The sequence below is a fragment of the Salvia splendens genome, chromosome 5 (assembly GCF_004379255.2).
Source record: "Salvia splendens isolate huo1 chromosome 5, SspV2, whole genome shotgun sequence".
NCBI classification, from domain to species: Eukaryota; Viridiplantae; Streptophyta; class Magnoliopsida; order Lamiales; family Lamiaceae; genus Salvia; species Salvia splendens.
The window spans coordinates 28,816,254-28,836,886 of NC_056036.1; the positions used below are offsets into that span (position 1 = coordinate 28,816,254).

At 42.4% G+C, this 20,633-nt stretch overlaps 1 protein-coding gene across 1 annotated transcript; it reads right to left on the reverse strand.

The window, feature by feature from the left end:
- Positions 1–3,894: 3,894 nt before the first annotated feature.
- Positions 3,895–4,739, reverse strand: LOC121804061 (putative uncharacterized protein DDB_G0290521). The gene is made up of 2 exons (XM_042203609.1): positions 4,570–4,739; positions 3,895–4,474 (listed from the first exon to the last, which is right to left on the reverse strand). Exons 1-2 carry the CDS (start codon positions 4,737–4,739, stop codon positions 3,895–3,897), a joined length of 750 nt encoding a protein of 249 aa, XP_042059543.1.
- Between the last annotated feature and the right edge of the window lie 15,894 nt (positions 4,740–20,633).

Below are 20,633 nucleotides of genomic sequence, written 5' to 3' on the forward strand. Positions count from 1 at the left end.
GGGAAATGTTGTGTTCTTAGTTCTATATTTAGATGACATTCTTCTGATTGGAAACAATAAAAAGATGTTGTCATCTGTACGAACATGGTTGTCAAACCAGTTTGAGATGAAAGGATATGGGAGACGCGGGACACATCCTCGGTATCATGGTTCTTCGGAATCGAGATAAGAAGATGCTGTGCTTATCTCAAGAATCTTACATCGACACAGTACTTAGCCGTTTTAGCACGTAGGACGCCAAGAAAGGTTTCTTACCTTTCAGACATGACATCCATCTATCTCAAGAGATGTGCCCCAAAACGCCGTCTGAGATACAAGTTATGAGAAGGATTCCATATGCTTCGGCAGTTGGAAGTCTCATGTATGCTGTGCTTTGTACGAGACCTGATATTTGCTTTACTGTTGGCATGGTAGCAAGATATCAGTCGAATCCAGGCCAAGGACCTAGGACTGCCGTAAAGAACATACTCAAGTACCTTAAACGGACTAAGGACTATGTTCTAGTTTGCAATGCAGCCGAGCTCTGTCCTTTGGGATATACTGACTCAGACTTTCAGACTGATCAGAATTCGAGAAAATCTACTTCAGGATATGTGTTCACCTTAGGAGGTGGAGCCGTAATTTGGAAGAGTGTGAAGCAGAAATGCATCACAGACTCGACCATGGAAGCCGAGTATGTAGCCACTTCGGAGGCTGCAAAAGAGGCAGTATGGCTCAAAAACTTCCTTATGGACTTAGGGGTGGTTTCGAATCTGTCCAAGAGCATCACTGTTTATTGTGACAACTCTGGCGCTGTGGCAAACTCGAAAGAACCAAGAACTCACAAAGCGAGCAAACACATAGAGCGGAAGTATCATATCATTAGAGATATAGTGCAAAGAGGAGACATACAAGTGGTCAAGATTGCGTCAGAGAACAACCTGGAAGATCCTTTTACAAAGGCATTGGCGGTGAAACCGTTCGAATACCATGTTAAAGGGATGGGGGTTCAACTAATTCAAGACCTCAACTCGCTTTCAGTATAAGTGGGAGAAATACATGACGTGTGCACTAAATACTACTTTTTGTATACTCGAAAGCTGTTTTGAGTATAAGTGGGAGATTGTTAGAGTTTGTATACTAGAAATCACCTTTCGAGTGATTGAATACTATAAAACTCAATAAGCTATTTTCCAAAAAATAAAACAAATTATTTTTTGTCATAATGTTGTTATGTTTTACATTTAATGGTTGTTTATTGCATATTTAAATGTATAAGAACGTAACAAAGTCTAAGTCTTTGTTCTAGTAGACCGGTTGTGGGCGTCGTCCAATTTAAGGTAACACGGTCAGTTCTGAACAAAGAAAAAGCAGAATTTCACAACCCAGATAGGCCTAAACTACCTATCGTGAAAGGTTGCAATGTCAGTCCAATTATTTCTAAGCCTTATTCAAATAAGATGACGTTGGTGTGGTATAGCACTGAATGGATCTAACAGCAAGACATATCTTTATGCTATCTACTGAAAGACGAGGTCTTGATAATTAATTTCTTAATCAATGCACGTTAGCATTGAGCATACGATATTGAGTATCTACCACTTTGACTTACCAAAGGTGCGGGTTTTTCGTCACCCAACGATCCAGGTATATTGGGTAGTGGTGATCGTTATCTAGCGGTGCTAGGATTGCTATAACGTTGAATCGTGCGCGAGGAGAGTCTCGTTTGATAACATCCACGAGAGGATCTCGAAACAAGGTTTATTATTCGGAACCTAGCTAGTTGGAGTTTAATTACTCTATGAATAATAAATAAGAGTTTGTTGCTGAGTCCACTCTTGGAGATTCAAATATGTTAATTAATTAAGTCCATAGCAGACATTAATTAATTAATGGATGTTTCCATCTTAAGCACGGGAAATAAATTACTTACTTAAAAAGGAAACCTGGAATACTCGTAATTTTCGGATTTTGAGAGGCAGTGCAATATTACTTCTGTAGTGGCTGCTTGTAATATTCCAATATAAGCTTATATTAAATTGTGAGTTCAATTTAATTAGTATAAAGCTAATTGGATGAGGCATGATCCAAATTCTTCCTTAGATCTCTGACTGGGCCCAATATGTGACTTAATATAAATAAGAGAATAAAGGAGACAGAACGAGACAACAACGACAATACGAATAATAATTATTACTCAGAATTTTCGTCCCCCTCAGAGAGAGAGAGAGTTCAAAATTTGCCTCCTCCGTGAGATGGGTTCTGTCTTCGTTATTCAAGTCCTAGTACGCTGGTGAGATTTGCCCACACAAATATCAGTGTATAGTCCGGGACACCAGTCAGAAGATCTGAGGTCATGTACTGAAGATCTTCACGTGGAGACGGAGCAAGCCATCATCGATTCTTGATTGAATCAACGAGGTAAACTGACTAATTTTGTAGTAAGCATGTTTTAGGGATTTTATATGCTAAAGCATGTTTTAATTCAAGTTATGAGCATGATACATGTGATAATTACGCGAATAGAATTTGTCTAAATAATCTGCTAAATAGATCAAATTATGTGATCGTATTTTACGCACGCTTCCACTGCCATCCCCTTCAGTGGGGACCATCTCCAGCCTTCCCTGCTGCCTCTCAGGGTTTGCCGGACGATCGGCTGTCTTCCTCTCTTCCTCGCGCCTGGTCTCCTACTGCTCCGTCTGCCTCTCCTGCCTAGCTTTTATGTAGAAGCGAAGCTTCCTGCCGGGTACCCGTTCAAGTACCTGTATTCTTACAAAGAATTCCAAGTTAAATAATTCGGGCTTAGGGAAACGGCTGGGACGCCCCACGTCCCTGTGGAGCACCAGGGTCCAATTCCGCCTTAAGTAGGCTCCAAGCAGGTGGCAGACATTGAGGTAGCGGGCAGGGCGAGTGGCAATCTGATTCATCGAGTAGGCCAACCAGTAGCCAAGGTGCACCCTCCTCTGCTCCTTCATGCTCCACATGAAGTAGAGTTCGGCCAGAGTAATGATCGCCAGTGTGTTGGCTTGGCCGAGGAGATTGCAGGCAAGGTAGACCTGGGCAAAGCGGAGGGCCGGATCAGCAATATGAGTTCCTCTGGACTCAGAGGCTTTAAAGTCGGGGGCACGTCCGTTGCACACGACTTGCCAGATGGCCTGCTGATCAAACTTCGGCTTCCTCTGAGGAAGGCCAATGTCGGGCCCGAACCACTCTCCACTAGCGACCTTGGCCTCTGTATAGAGTCCCATCCTTACAGAAAACTCGTTCAGGCTCATCGTCTGCTCACGCCCAAACACCCGGAAGGAGATGCTCCTGGCCTCCAAGTTTGTACTTCCGGTAAACCGGAAGGACGTGAAAAATTCTTTGGCCAGGTCCTCGGGCACGAAAGTATCCTTGATCTCCAACAGCCATTCAAAACCAATCCCAGTAATATACTGGGTAAATCTCTCCTCAACTCGGATAGTCTCCCGGGCTGGCTGATGGATTCTCTTGCCGGCCTTTAGCCGCTTCGTGGGCGTCACCCTTTGGTGGACCTCCTCAGCTAATTTGGGGTTTTCAAATCTCAGCATCTGCTGGAGGAGGTCCGTGGTCAACACCATAGTCTGTTTGGAATAGTCGATGACGGGGGGTGTTGCAGGCCTTCCTTGCTGCCTGTGGAATGTTCGAGCCCATCAAAGCTCTCTCTCCTCAGTTTCACTGCCCTCATTTCCCTGTTGTAGAGGGGCAAGTCGGTCAATATTAGAAATCACAATGCCCCGGGTTGCGGGGCGCATCCTCTCCGGAGAAGGAGGAACACTCTCCTTTCCCTTCCTTTTCCTCTCTCTCTCTCTCTATTCTGACTTGGCTGTCCTCAACAGCCATTCTTTCCTCATCGGCCTAACCGGCCCCTTGGTTTATCGCCCCAAAGGCTCCTCAGTTTTCCGGCTCCTCCGGTTTATCCAATATCGACCGTACTATGCGGGGTCTCTCCACCTGCTCCTCCTTTGCCTTCTGCATGCTGGCCACACCAGCCTCCACCTCCTCTACCAACCGGTTGATCTCCATTCTGTGCGTCCAACGACGCAACGGCTCCTCCTCCCTATTCGGGACTGATTCATCCTCTGCATGAGGAATGAAGTTCCAATCCGCCTCTCTTTGTTGCAGTGTTTTGTTGGGAGGAGGCAGAAGGTCCTCCGTAGAATCGTCGTCAACATTTACAACCTTGATCGGTTGTGTCGGCCCTAGGAGAGTAGGGGAGTTGGAGCCTCCGCCACTTGGTCGTGTCAGAGTGTTGGGAGCAGTAGCGCCCTCTGCACGTGGTTGCGGCACGGATTCTGCTTTGGCAGCGGGAGTGGCGGCTGGTTGTGCCCCTTCTTCCTCAGAATCGTCCCCACTGTACTGTACCAGTGGAAACGCGGGTGTAGGCGTAGGGGTATGACGGGGGGTAGGTGTTTGGGAAGAAGATGGAGGGTTTTGAGGAGGATTTTGGGGTGTGGAAGTTGTGGCTCGGTCCCTTGATAGGGAAATCCCAGTCGGGCTTTAAGGGTGGTGTAAACGGTCGGAATATCCGTATTGGAGGGCATACTCCGAAAGATTCTATCTAGGCACCTGATGGCTTCTTCGTCCACCTCGGGAGGCGGAGCGGCGCTTGTTTGTGGTAGAGGTTGAGAGGATGGGCTAGGGTTTTCAACTTGGGCCTGGGGTGAGGTCCTCCGGTCACCACTGTCAGCGCCGGAACTGGAAGAGGAGGATGAAGTTGGGAGCTGTTCAAGCAACATTTTTACTGGTAATGGTGATTGGCTTTGGTGAAAAGGATGATGGTGTTGGGCAAAGAGAGCAAAGAGAATGTACTGTAGGCGATTTGGTTAAAAGTGACATCCGGATCTGAAATCTTCCTTTTATACTGATATTGCGGCTGTTGGGATCCTCTACTGTTGAGTTCCCTGCGGCTGTTCAGATCCTTGCGACTCTTCACGTACAAACGCGTCTTTTCAGAGTGCCAGCTGGCTTAGCTTCTCTGATACGCTTCCTTCCTCTCTCCAGGACGTTCTGTCCAATGCGGCAGTTGGCGCTTCCTGACACCCTTTCAGTCACTGCGCACGTCCTTTCATCACCTGCCCTGATCAACGAAAGTACTGTACCACCAATTAAATTCAAATTGTACTGATCAAGTGGACAATTAATTCCAGATGAAAACTCAATTAGTTCCACTTGATCAGCTTCCATCCTTACTTCTGACTTTTAATTTCTAAGAATTAAACACTAACACATGAAAAATTATTTATACTAACTACAAAAGATTTGACCAAGTTCCCCTAGGATGTGTACTTGATCAGTTTAATAGATCAAGAATTTGTCTCTTTGATCAAGCAGACTACCCATGAGTACCCGATCACTCCTTTTACCTGCTCACTGGATAAGATTAGGCAGGACCAGTGGAATTTCTTCCACTGTGCCTGCTTCGGTCTTTTCTCCGTAGGGCTCAACCTGATGACTCTTAACCACGAAGGAGAACGAATTGGGGGGGTCTCCCAGGAGTATGTTTGCCTCCAGTGTGTGAATTGTCATGATGGTATGAGGGTCTGCCCATTTTGAATTCCGCTTCATGGGTATCAGTTTGAGTTGACGTTGGAAGAGTAGCTCTTTCTGCCCCACTATGAGCTCTTCCTTTCTCAAAGTGGGGTTGAGTTTGCGTTGTCGATCAAGGTGGAGTGTCACTCCTTTTTTTAATATGGCGGAATGCATGCACGGATCTGGGTCAATCTCTATCAAGTCTGTTGTTTTCCACTTGACCACCTTTTGACCCAGCCTTAGTTCTTCCATCAATTGTCCTTCCTGTCCTTGCAGATTTGGTTTGACTGGCTTCTGATGCATCTGGTTGGAAAGGTTCCTTAAGGTAACTGGCGATAGTTGCCTTGTAGGCGAGGGACTCACCTGCAGCATTCTTCTCAATGTGGCGGCTTGGTCAGGTGGTTTTTCGATCCTTGCCGGCAGAGTGATCTCTTTTAGCTCAGCTGGTCGTGGCGGCTTACAGAAATCCATAATTGCCCTTTTGATGGCTTGATCATCCATTTCCCCAGTCATCGTTGCATCGAACCATTCAGCTGCTTCCTTCTTAAGCTGTTCGTCTTCAATGGAGTCAGCGGTCGGTTTTTTGAAGAGTTCATTTCCTATATACTTTTGCTCCCAAGGTCTGATAGTATCTACCGATTGTATGCTCTCACTGTCCTGTGGCTTTCTCACAGATTTATCAATGTCGAATGTAAGTTGTTTTCCATTAAAACCCAACTTCATCGTCCTATGGTGGACGTCGATGACTGTGCTGGCTGTAGATAGGAATGGCCTTCCCAAAAGGACTCTGGTAGACTCCTCCGCTCCTGGCTCTGTCATCTTCATGACGAAGAAGTCGGCGGGGTACTTGAATTTGTTGACCTTGACGATTTCATCTTCCAGAATTCCCTCTAGGTGAATGGAAGACCCATCTGCTAGCTGTATCATCATACCGGTTTTGACGAGCTTAGCTTTTCCCAACTTCTCGTATATAGAATACGACATAATATTGATGGAAGCCCCTAGGTCGCACATTACATGCTCCATTTGAACGTCTCTGATGGAAATTGAGAGTGTGAACACTCCTGGGTCAGTCGTCTTTGGTGGAAGATCACTAGGTTGGATCACCACGGCTACATTTTCTGCTTCGACCATCCTCCCTTTCTCAGTGACTTGTTCAAGGGCACTGGACTCTCCTTCTTTTGCGACTAGATCAAAGGCGCTGGACTCAGGGCCTACTTCATGATTGGGTCCGTCTGTGGGTGCCGGAGAACTCGCAGATGGGTTTTGATAAACTTCTTCTGATTTTAGAGATATTGCATTGACATTCTCTTGGCCAGGTGGTGGCTATACCGTAGCTGGAATTTTTCCTTCATTTCCCCTTAGCTCGCCTATTGACATGGCGACCTGAGATAGTTGCTTTGTAAGCATATCTTGTATTTCTCGCATTGCATCGTGGGACTGATGTGGGATCATTACATCTCCTGGACCTTCATTTTGCTGTTTGTTATACCTCTGATTAAAACGACCTCCTCCATGGCCTTGTTGATAGTAGCCGGAAGGTCCATACTGTTCTGGCTGGTTTTGGGAAAAATGATTTTGTTGGTTCCATTGGAAATACTGGTTTCCTCTTTGTTATGGTGGGACATAATTTACCACTTGATTATTTGGCTGTCTTCCCTAGCTGCTTGACTGAGGGCCTTGGTGTTGGTACCCCCAATTTCCATCCTGTTGTTGGATTGACCAGTTGGGTTGTCCTCCACTGGACCAGTTTCCTTAGGGTCCATTTGACCAACCTGTGTAACTTCCCTGCATTATGTTCCCTCCAGTGTTTGGTCTATCCTGGATCCGAGCTGGCCAGTTGGGCTACCCTTCAGAAGGTTACATCTGTTGTGTCGAGGGCTGTGGTGGCTGGCTTTGATTCTGGTCAGTCCATCGAAATTGGGTGATCTCTCCATGGGGCATCTCTTTGCTTTCCCTGGATCCAGTTGCCATTTGCGTTCTAGTGGCCAACGGCATTTACTTGGGGCAGCGGCTCAACCTCAGGGGGGAATTCGCAATAGTAGTAGTGCTGCTCTTCTGGCGGAGGCGGTGGCGGCGCATACGACGTCTCTTTCGGTGCAGCTGGTGGAGGCGGTCTGGCTTTCTCCACTGCCTCAAGCAGCTTCTTCTCCATCTGCTCAAATCGAGCCTCCAGCTTTTCATCATTGCGTGCCTCGGCTGCGTGCACCGCACCCATTTTGTACTAGCCACGGGACGTCTCGTACGAGCGTTTGGCCTCGATAAGCCTTTCCAGGATGTTTTTGGCTTGGCTGAATGGGGTCTTTGAGAAATCCCCTTGGGCTGCGAAGTTTAGATCATTCTTGCTATCGACTGTCAGTCCACCATAGAAGATCGAATAGATCTCCCGCTCCCCCAGCTTGTGGTTGGGGCATGCTTGAAGCAGCCCTTGGAATCTATCCCAATACTGGCCGAGGGGCTCATCGTACTCCTGTCTGGCTTCTGTAATCTCCCTCTTGAGGGCACTTATTTTTTACGTTGGAAAGAAGCGATCAAGGAATATCATTCGGAACTCGGCCTATGTTTTGATGGACCCTTCTGGCAGTCTCGACAGCCATACTCCAGCATCACCCTTCAAGACAAAGGGAATGGCCTTCAGCCTATAGTCCTGAGACGTAGATCCAGCCGATACAGGCTGGATATCACAGTATCGACAAAACTCCTCCAGGAAGGCGTACAGACATTCTTTTGAAAGGCCGTAAAAATGGGACAAGACGGCCAGTACTCCTGACTTGATTGCGATAGTCCGCATCCCAGGAGTAATGGCGATGGCGTGTGTGGGCTCCTACTCGTCATGAGCGTGCAGAGAGCCAATTCCTGAGTCGTCGGCGACGAGGGCCATCTCTGCTTCTGCTTGTTCAAGTGGTGGTGGTTTAGGTTGCGCGTTCTGCTCTCCTTATTCTTCGCTGGTCAATTGATCAGCGGCTACTGCTGCTGCTAGCGCGGATCTGTAACGAGTGGTAACTACGTCGGCTTCCTGGACTCTCCAACGCGCGTTAGTTTCTCTGTATAAAAAGGGATGCTTCCAGTGTCCACCGCGTTGGTACCTTCTCATCAACAGAAGAAAAAAACAAATGAGAAAAGAAGGAAACAAAATTACATACACCTATGCGCTACACACAAACATAAAATAACACCATGCTTCCCCGGCAACGGCGCCATTTTGGCAGACCTAACGATCGCGGCTTTTTCTCTTGGATTCAAGTTATATGGAAGAGATAATTGAACCGGATGGATCAGTTAACAAATGTCATTGCCACTTGATCAAGTTGATCTCGCTATCGCACGCCACCAATGTAATTTATAAACTCCCAATTTTGCAATACTTTAACAGTAAAGCGGCAAGTTCGGGGTCGATCCCATAGAGAAGCTAGTGTATCAAGTGTGCGAGTAGTGAACAGAGAAAATAGTATTTCATTTCTTGGATTTAATTAATTGTCTTGGGATACTTATCCAAATTAAATCCAAATCAAATGACCCTAAACGGTACTACATGGAATTTGAACTCCATTTTTATTTTCCTTGGGAGTTTTCGAAAATCTCCTATAGGAGAAAGAATTAATTTCATTTGATTTAATTGGTGCTTTATTGACTCTTTTTGTTTGAATTTAATCCAATTAAATCATGTTATAATTTATTTCTTCACCTAAAATAAATAGAGAGTTGGGACATTCCATGATTAGCAATTTTCGGCCCCTCCACTAAATTTTGGAGGATATTTTATTTGTTTCCTAATTTGTGGAATCCCTTTTTATTCAAATAAATTCCTATGTCTAATTAATTGGGAATGTGAATATTTTTTTTCTCCTACTTTTCTCCCATATCACACGCCCCCTATGCAATATTTTCCTTGTGGGAATTTAATTAATTGTTGCCTATTTTATGGGAGCCTTTTTCCTTTAAATAAATTGCCTAATTTAAATCCTATTCTTTTAATTGGGGATTTAAATAATTTCCTTGTGCAAATTCCTTATGGAAATTTTCGGCCCCCACCATTATTTTCATACTTGGAGATTTAATTTATTTTGTTCCCTTGTTTATGAAATATTCACTTTTATTTCTTAAGTTGTGAATATATTCTCTCCAAGTAAATACCAAATAAATTCCTTGCTATTCCTACATGGAATTTTCAAAAATTTCCTCCCCTTCCCACATGCTTATTTTATTCTTTTAATTGTGGGATTTATTTAATTGTATTTTTCCCCACAATTAATTAATTAATTGATTTTAAACCTAACCCTAATCCTATAAAAACACCTAAACTAAACCCTAGCCCCCATTCTCCCTCAATTTTCGTGCCTCCCTCCTCCCTCTCCACATTCTCTCCAAAAAAACTTCTTCCACCATTGTTTCTTGCATCCATTGAAGTTTATTTTCAAGAATCTCCGACGAATCACCTCGTTTCTTGGTTCTACCGATTTGTTTTGTCAAAGAAGGTATATTGGCTTCACTTTTCCTCATTCTTTTCATTTGAACCATGTTCTTGAATCCTACATGCATGTAGTGGGTGTAGGAATCGTAGATCGCAAGTTTAATCGGGGAGGGAAAGTGAGTTTGCTTGAAAACCTTGATAAATATGCGTTTCAATTGAATTGTGTGGAGTTTGATTGGAATCTTTAGTGAATGATGTAAGTTTATGTGCAAACATGATTAAGAGACTCTTATCAAGCATGATTGTGTGTTATAAGCATGAGAATTGGTGTTTGGATGATTGAGAAGGAAACCCTAATTTAGAAATTGTGTATCTGTTATCTGTGATGTTCGACCAGTAGCTTCTGATGAGTAATTGACCTATATGAAAATTTTTCTGAGTAAACTTCAAGGTGTTACCTATGTCTCGTGTGAATTTCAGCCCTTTTTATAGAAAAATGAATTTTTAATAAATTTTTGAAGTTGACTGCGCAAATCTGCTAGAAACTCGTGTTCTCGCCAAGAATGTTTCGTTTTCTGTTTGACTGACCAAATGACCTCCGATTGATGTGATTCTTGAACTAGATGAAAATTTGAAGTGTCTTCTGAGTCGTGTTAAATTTTTATCCTTTTTGGGAATTGGATGAAGTTATGGTAAATTTTTTAAATGAACTGCGCAGTGCTGTCAGAAATTGTATGTTCCGACCAGAGAGTTTAATATGTGATATGACTGACTAAATGACGTGATTTCGGTGTGAAAATCTTCATGGATGAACTTGAATGTGCCCTCTGTATTGTGACCAAAATTTAGCTTCATATGAGGTCGGGTGAATTTATAGTGATTTTTACAAAACGGTCGCGCAGTTCTGCCAGTTTTCTGCCTTGTTAAAATGACACCTAGTTTCAAGTTTCAAAGTATTATATGATGCATGTATGTCCAAGGAACGTGTTTAAATGTTGAAATCACTTGTGATAAGTTGGAATGTGTTACGTGTGTCTTTACACCCTTTTGACGTATGTTGGGTTGGGGAATGTGAGAAAAACGATGAGAGAGAAAATAATAGGACATGCATAGTAAAATGTTGATGTGGAAGGCTGACTTGCGTTGTCATTGACAAGGGTGTTGTGTACTCGTGAACTCGAGGATCGTGAGTTGCTATAAGTTGGGTTGTGAATTTGCTAAGCGATCGAGGTGGGCTTTCTTTTCAAACCTCTTTATTTTTCTGAAAATATGATGTGGTGTTATAAGGGTGGTTTAAAGTGTTATGTCATGCCGTGATTATTTTGATGTTGAGATTTTTGCCTGATGCCTAGTTCGTTTGAGCTTGCTCCGTTAGGCTATAGGGCTATGTTGAGATTGTGCTTGATGCCTAGTTTGTGAGTTCGCTCCATTAGGCTATAGGGCTATGATAAACGAATTCGGGTCTGAGTAGGGCCGCAAACCCTATCAGGCTGTGTACACAGAGGGGATCGTGAGTCATCCTTGCTAGTCGGCCGGTCTCGTGGGCGAATAGTGTGGCCACACTTTCGTCACACTATGGTAAGAGGATGTGATTGATTGATTGATGTGGAAAATGAGGAGATAAATTGTCTGGCCAGACTTGGATTGTTTGTGTTCTCGTGATATTTCTTACTATATAAAACTAGAGATCACTGGTATGGATGACATAACTTATTAAATGTTTTCGGCATGAGCCCATTGAGTACAACAAGTACTCAGCCCTGCATATTCTTTTCTTATGTGCAGGTTGAGCGGGATGTTGCGGTGGATGTTGAGCTGGCTAAAGACCCTAGGATACGTTGTGTCGTCATACATAGGCGTGATCCTTGACTCTCCCTGAACCTCATTTATCCGCTGCTATGTTTTAAATTATGTCTTAAGACCTTAATCTTTTCGTGTTGTGTTTGAACATGTATGGCGGTGTTAGGTTTAAACGAGTGTTTACGTTGTCTTTTTGAAAATGGTGTTTTCCGAGATTTAAGTTAAATGTTCGTTTTACCTTAGTTTTTTTATATATATAGTTGTATTTCTTAAGTCAAAATTTTTCCGGTGCCCTTTATAAAAGTATGTTTCTTTACGTCTTTTAAAAAAAATGACCTTAAACTTCTTTAAACTAAGTTGTTTTTCTTCTTTAAGTCTTAAGTTGTTCTTTTAAACTGTTGTCCATGCATGTCGGTCACGATCGCCGCGTTTGTGATACCCCTGGTATGGGCGGTCGTGACAGATATCAAGTATTCTGCAGCGCTGCTTCGATCTCCCTTTCTAACTAAGCGTTACTTTATCTAAGCTATCTAAAGAACTGAACTAGACTAGAGAGATAAACTAAACTAAACTAAAGATGAAAAGTAAAGGATCCCATTCTTTTGTGTGATGGCGCATCCTCTATTTATAGGCTCGGCACGACCTCCAGCTGGATAACGATCTTGGCAGGGAATATTTGCTCATGCTGAGAGTGAGCGACTCATTGATTGCTACGTGCTTTCCTTCTAGAATGACGACGCTTTTCTGTAACAGATTCGTGACTCAGCTTCGTCCTTGCGTCTCATATACCAGCACATGTCCCCTTCTAGAACGTTGTCCATGATAACAGAATGCTACGCACCATCCAGCTCATAGCCTCATGTGTCCTTCTTCTGGAAGCCTGTGGTCCCCTCCTTGCCTACTTGGTTACTCCCCTTGATCAACTCTCCCGATTTCTGGCCTCTTTTCGGCTATTGTATTGCTTGATCAGTTTGTCTTTGTTGCCTCTTTTCGGCTACTTGGTTACATCCAGCTCATAGCCTAATGTGTCCTTCTTTCCTACACATTTAGCACTTGCTTTGCGCGATAAACCGATCAAGTAGCGTACATTTTACCCCTAAACCGATGCATGAAATGAGCCTTATCATAGTTCAAGTCACCCATCTAAACCCAGAGTGGGCGGGCCTCGTTAAAACCCCTTGGAGAAAAAACCCCATAGGATAAAACTCCTTAAGGGGAAAAAGAGTACCCTGATGAGTGGCTCAAAGTGCGACGAATACCAAAACATCCAAAACCTATGAACTCTATTAAATTGTGGGTTCAATTTAATTAGTAAAAAACTTACATAGATTTGTGACTGGGCCGAATATGAACTTAATATAAATAGGAGAATAAATGAGACAGAAAATACTTTTAATTATTATCGAAATTTTCGTCGCCCTCTCTGAATAGAATAGGACGATTTTCTCAACTCTCCTCCGTGAGATTTTTCTGTCTTCTTTATTTAAGTCCTAGTATCCTGATAAGATCAGTCCACACTGATATTGGAATACAGTTCAGGAACAAGTCAGAAGATTTGTGGTCAAGTATCGAAGATATTCACGTGGAGAAGTAGCGAGCCATCTATGATTCTTTGGAGAATCAAGAAGGTATATTTTCTGCTCCGTAGAAAAGTGTGTTTTAGATTTCAATTAATCGTAAAAGATCTTTTAATTTAAGTTAATAGCATGATTCTTTTGATAATTGCGCGAATAGATTTTTTCTGAATAATCTGCTTAATAGATCGTTTTCTCTAATTTATTCATGCTTCCGCTGCCAACCCCTCCAGCTCACCCACTGTGGTCACTCTAAGCATGGATTACTTTTCTCATTTGCATTTCTTATTTAAATAAATTTATTGTAGAGGTTATACTGAAAAGTGAAAACGACCTCAAAATTGGTCCTCATTGTTATAGCGCAAAGCAATATCAAGGTGTTGCCAATGCACGCATTCTAATTCAAATGAATGTTTCAGTTTGTAAGGTAATGTGCAATATTTCACGAAAAATTGTCTCATTTTCTCATTTCGAAATGTTCACAAAAAATAGTTATATTTCTAAAAATAGAAAGTTTCTCTCTCATGCTTTACTTACTTTTTATTCTCTCTACCATACTTTACTTACTTTATTCCCCCATATCCCTCTTACTTTACCTATTTTTTCTCCGAAAGTCGTGTTGTCCACAAAATGAATTACTCCATCCGTCCCACTCAAAATGGCCACATTCTTGAGTGGCATGGAATTTTAGGTGGAATATTTGTTTGTGATAAAGTACAGTGGAAAAAATGATTGAATATCTTAATGAGGAGAGAGAGATTTAATTCCAAATATAAAGAGTGAACTATCTCAAAAGTCACTAACTTTTTGATGTGGCCCGTTTCATACACATGTTCTGTAGTGAAACTACATCAAATTCTGTAACTAATAACCAATTTTGAGTCAGGTGTTTGTGAAAACCGCCATATTCAGAAGAATGAACAAATCATGTGGGCGGATGAACGGATCAAGGAAAGAGGTAAAAAACTGCGGCATTGAGCTGATCAAGTCAGGAATTAAATGGAGCCAACAGGAGTTCCGCATGAAAGATAGAGCTAAAGACCCCACCACAAAATGTGAAAAGCAGGAATGCCATTTCAGAGAGGATGGTACCATAGGAATCAGAGCCCTACACCTCTCTGTATAAAGGAAGCCTAACACAAGAAGAAGGGAGTCCCAGCCAGCGGTGAAAGGGGGGTCTCAAACACGCTTAGTTAGAATATCTTTAGGAATTCAACTATTTTCTAGGGCTGAAATAGGAGCTCATTTCACTTGGTATTGTTTTAGTGTAGTTTAGTTGTAGTTTGGTGGTGGTTTCCTACACTTTTAGCTTTCGGTTCTGTCATTCCACTCTGAGAAGGGGTGATGAAACAATTTACTGCTTACGTAGTTTATTTTTAGTTTACTTTTGGTGTTATCAACATTATGATGTTTTTGATTTAGTCAATTTGAAGCTATGTTTTCGTTTCCAGCTCATGTGTTCTGTTTCATGCATGATGTTTCTTATTTGCTTTCAGTTTCCTTTTTATGTTGCATGTCTTAGCTCAAAAATGTCTTGTTTTGTTTTGATTTGGTCAGATCGGATGTTTTATGTTTAAGAGTTCTTAGGATGCTTAGATCTAGTAGTTTATGTTTCATTTCTGCATGATTATGGGTTAGTTCCTTGTTTACGTAGTCGTAGCTTAGATCTTAGGAGTAGATTTAATTTTATGAGTTGTTATGAAGTTTCATCTTCCATAACTTTTCAGATCTGTTATTTACTCTGTTTCCCATGTTGATTTTGTGAAGAAGATGAAGTTGTTAAAAAGTTTTTACTTTATCATACACTTTGCAGGGGACTGACAGTCCCCCGTTTATTCTGTTTGTCCATTCATGGAAAGTCTAGTTGAGTTGATCAAGTAGATTAATTGAGCTTTTATGAGTTGATCAGTTTAGTAGTTCAATTTTTCTTAAGTCAAGTAGTTAACTTAACCTACCCCCTAGAAAGCGTGGCAACAGTCATCCCCAAGTCTTGTCATGCAAACAAATGTTAAACCTCTCATCTCTGTGGGATCGATCCTTACTTCCCTATACTAGTTAATTGTATTATGGGTTAAGGTTTTGAAAAAACACTTTTGAGCTCTTCGGTTCTTCTCACTCAAGTTGGAGTAGGTCCAGTTGATCAGCCTGAGCTTTCTCTGGATCCACTCATCTGTATTTTGCAGGTGGCAGGCATGTATATGCTGACTGGATCAATTTGATTATTTAACTTGAGAAAGCCACAAAGATAGACTAAGAGAACGAAGAGAGCGTACAAAAGAAGCAAGTTTTCACTTTTTCGTTTGTGACACTGCAGGTCCCTAACAAAAAAAAATATCGCCGGAAGACTCTAACGTTAAACATAATCACATATCTTGTTTTTTCTGACTAAAAGACCCTTCAGCCCTAAAAGGGCATTTTGGTCATATCAAGTACAATCTGCAATGGCGGCCTGCGTGATGCACATCATGTACTCTTCATCACTGTTCCTGTCAGGATTTGACGTCTGTGCAAGCAGCATCGTTTTGTATTCTAAACGCAATACACGCCACATATATAATACACTACGTGTTATTTACCAAATTTCAACTTCATAATTCACAACAATTTAAACAATTCACAACATCATTCCACTCTTCCCTCCCACCCGCCTAAACACTCACTCTCTGTAAACCCTTTCTTGCATGAATGGCGCCAAAACGGAAGCGCGCTGGATCCTTAGGCGCATCCTCCTCACGGAATTCGTCTCGTCGTAAAAAGGAACCCACACCACCGCCACGACCACCGCCTAGACATGTACCGGAGGTCATCGATGTGGATAAAGAAACCTGGGATGTCCGAGATCCTAAGCTGGAATTTTTCGTCCCTGAAGATGAATACTGTAAGTTAGGTTAATTTTATCCGTCCTTTAGAATTTCACTCATAGATTTCCTCAGTTTGTGATTTAGGACTCCGAAATTGATTTTTTTGGGAAATTTTTTGGATGTTTTGGTTTGATTTTTTCTTGTTCAATTTTTTTTCCTGGGAAGATCCTGGGAAGTTTTCCATTTCTTTCCATCATGATGGTTCATTCTTCAAAACCAAAGAGGAGAAAAAGTATGTTGGTGGGTATTTGACTTTCATTGAGTTCTGCAACATTAACCAATTCGAGCTCATGGACCTGTGGAGTATGGTGTTGAAGTTGAAGTATGATAAGAAAACCATATGTGAGTTTTATTATTGTGATCCAAAGTATAGTCATGACTGCGAGGGCATTGTAATAAGAGGCCCTTTGATGCCCATTCTTGAGGAGCCACATCTAAATGATTTCCTCAAAGTGGCGACTACTAGCACAAAGCTAGTTCACATGTACGTTGTGGAGATAACTAGGGCGGCCTCTTTACTGAAAAAGATGAAAGATGAAGCGCAAGAGCTTCTCAAATTCAGGGCGTCGAAACCCGCATGAGTGAATATTGAGGAGATTGAAGAAACCCAACCAAATGTGCCAAAGCGTCAACCGGGAAGGAAGAGGGGGCAAGAGCAGGTGTAACTGCAGCAGAATAAGCATTTGATGATTGGCTGGTATGATAGGGATGTTGAGTTCGAGGAGTATCTTACAAAAAGTTTAGAAGATGTTCGTTCTTAGTGGAAAAGGGAAGAGGAGGTAGCTCGTCAAAATTTAGAGAAAACATTTGAAGCGATATTATCCGAAGCAGTACCATTCAAAGCCCTAGTCTCTGAGGTTGAAGCTATGACAGAAGTTGGAGAAGCAATACCAGCAGTACTATCCGAAGGTGCATTGTCTGAGGTTGAAGTTATGCCAGAAGTTGGAGAAGTAGTACCAGAAGAAGTACAAGCAGTACCAGAAGTTGGAGAAGCAGTATAGAAGTTAAAGCTATGGCAGATGTTGGAGAAGTTGGAGGAGGAGCATTGACAGTGGGTGTGAACCATAGGTGGACATATGGGTTGACAATGAATTCTTTCTGATCATTGAGGACATTACCCATGAACTGTTCTTGTCCGAAGTTAACACCTTTGTGCAAGAGTCAGCTCGAACTTGTACAAGATGATGTTTATTGGCCTTCTTTCGAGTATGTTTCGGACGGATGTCATTTTCATAATGAGGGATATACGACTGATGACGATGATGACGATGATGAGGTCGGTCATTTTATCTCGTTGGCAAATATGTGTCGAGATTAACAGTTGTTTACATATTACCAATCGCTATGTCAGCAACAACAACCGGAACAACAAGAGGAACAACAGTAGAGTGCGGAGCCGGAGACCGAACAACAGGGGTATGGATAGCAGAATGGTGAAGCCAGTGGAGGGTCCAAGAAATGGCGAAAGTATTCTCCTGTTGTGGAATAAAGGAACTCGTCGGATACAAACCTACTATGGGAGCAAGAAACTGTGGATGAGCTACAAGATCTACAAGATCTAAAAGATTTGGAGGGGTTACAAAAGAAGGGTATAAAGTACATGTCGTTCAAGCTGACCAATGAGCTTCCAGTTTAGCAGCCTGTTGATATTTTTAAGGATCAAGATTTCTTCTATCAGGTCATGCGCCTGTAGGCGATAATGACCAGGTGACGTGTGCATGTGAACAAAAATGATGGCAAGAGACTTCGTGCCATCTGTAAAGGCAAGGCATGCCAGTGGTATGTGTATGAAAGAAAGATCAAAACTCACAACAATACTGATTATGTGGTAATGAATATGCAATGGGATCATGTTCACACGTGCTCGCAACTGTTGGATCAGAAATGGCTCACGGCCAAAAGGCTAGTTGAGCGTTACATGGAGAAAATCAAAACCAATCCTCACATTCTATTGGCAGCTATACGGTAGTGTGAGGATGAGGAGTTTAGGCTGAAAGTCGGTAGGATGAAGGCATATCGGGCCAGAGACAGTGCATTAGAAGGAATCTTTGGGAAGGCGGGACTCTAATACCAGAGGCTATTCTACTACAAATCTGAATTGAAACGGACACACCATGATTCAAGTGTGCATATACACTATGAGAATTTCAGGGATCCTGAGACTGTAGGCCCGAGATTCTTGAGGTTTTATTATTTCCTGGGGCCTTTAAAAAAGGATTGGATGCGTTTTTACCATCCAATTATCTTTCTATATGCTTGTTTCTTGCGAGGTATGTACAGGGGCCAACTAATGACGGCCATGGGAACTGATCCCAACAACGGTTGGTGGCCTATTGCATGGGCGGCGACTGAGGCAGAGAGCTACGCTCAATGGAAGTGGTTTCTTGCCTACCTATCTGAGGACCTTCAATTGCATGAGAATGCCCCTAGATACTTCTTCATGTCTGATCAACAAAAGGTATGGGTTATGTGATTTCAGTATAACGTGTATACTGTAAATGTGATTTTTGAAATAATAATACTTTGGTTGTGATTTGACCTATAGATTAATACCTCGATTGTGATTAGAGACTATTAACAAACCCCCTAACAATTGTACTACGACTTCTTGTTACTTATACATTGCTAATGGGTGTTGTGTTGTGTTTCATTTGGTAGGGTCTTGTAAAAGCCATTCTTGAGGATTTCCCATAGAGTGAGCATCGCTTCTTTGTTCAGCACATATACAACTACTTCAAGAAGAGATTCATCAGGGAAAATTTTAAAGAAATGTTGTGGGAGCTTGCGTCGAGTACAACCCACGAACAATATGTGGAGCGGATGGATGCGTTGCGGATTATATATGCTCAAGCACATCAATACCTACTCGGTGTTGCTCTAAAAGAAAAATAGGTGAAGGCATATTTCTCCTCACATGTTTGTTGTGATGTTATTCTCAACAATATATGCGAGACCTTTAATTCGAAGATAGCAATTGCTCGAGAATTGGCCATTATCACTATGTTGGAGGAGATGCAGACGAGTTAGATGGAGATGATTCAGATTAGAGGCCAGTGAATCAAGACCTGCGATCACGCACTGCTGCCCGTTATCAAAGAGATTGTGGATAAGTTGTACGTGAGGGCTTCTTCTTAGAGATCAACATGGAACGGAGAGGATTCAAACCAAGTGTCAGGACCGTCTGCCAAGTATGTAGTAAACATGCGTGTTATACATGCTCGTGTAGACCATGGAAGCTGATTGGGATTCCATGCACTCATGCTATTGCTACAATCAACAAGAATGGGCAGGATGTATCGAACTATTCTCCCGTTATTATTTAAGGTCCACAATGGTGATTCTGTACGTGAATTTCCTGTACCTAATCAATGGGATGGATAATTGGCCCAAGACTTCTGACGTTGGATTTGAAATGGCGCCCCCGAGGATAAAGCGACATCGTGGACGGCCGAAGAATGTGAGGCGCGAAGAGCCCCAAGTTCATCATCATGAGAATGGAGCTAAGATGGTCATAACAGGAGAACATGCACCAATGATCCCAGTGTAGATGCTCGTACTGAAGTTGGTCAGAGTTCGTCACAAGCCAATGACCCACCTACGACGGATGGCGGTAACAGGCCAGAGTCGTCCAACGTGCGTCAAAACCAGGAGGTACTATTCGCTACCAATATCTGAATTTCCCACCCGTTGGGCGTCTATTTTAATGTTTGTATGTTACAGACCAATCCAGCTCCTCGGGGATAGGGACGGCCAAGCACACGGCGAACTAGGGACGAAGCCTCCAACCAGTGGCAAAATCAAGAGGTAGTATTCAGTATCAATCAATATATGTATTTCATATCCTACCCGTTGGGCGTCAATTTGAACGCTTTGTTGTTTGTTGTAGACCAATCCAACTGCTCCGAGGCCTAGCACACGTCGGACTAGGACTCATCCGCAGCGCTGTGGCCGTCACGGGAATTAGGATTAAGTAATCGCGTGGATCAAGATTGGGTTATGTATAAGTCTAAACAACGGTGTTGGTTTTTGTTAGGGGCTTCAAGACATTTCTGTCAAACATTATTATGACTATTCTATTATGACCATTGGGTTTGTATGCATGAATACTCAGACAATATGTTGGTGGGTTTTGATGGGATATTGATAACTGTGTATGTTAAGAATGGGGTATTGCGTATGCTATTTTAACTAGTCTATGCTTTTATGAAAGAGGTACTGTGTATGGTATTTTAACATGGTACGTCGTGTGTTATTCCGCACAAGCTGCAGTACTTTATTCGAGATTATAAAACTTCAAACATTGTGTGTTATTTTAACATTGTACGTATTTTGTACGTCGTGTGTTATTCCGCACAAACTGTAGTACTTTATTCGTGATTATAAAACATCAAACATTGTGTGTTATTTTAACATTGAACGTATTTTGTTATTTCACAAAAAGATTTAGTAGTTCAT

Excerpts from the sequence above, each read along its gene's own strand:
- LOC121804061 (XM_042203609.1), bottom strand. The coding sequence starts at position 4,739 with ATGTTGCTTGAACAGCTCCCAACTTCATCCTCCTCTTCCAGTTCCGGC. Across the intron at positions 4,475-4,569 it reads GTGGACGAAGAAGCCATCAG|GGACCGAGCCACAACTTCCA; the intron begins GTGCCTAGATAG and ends TTCCCTATCAAG.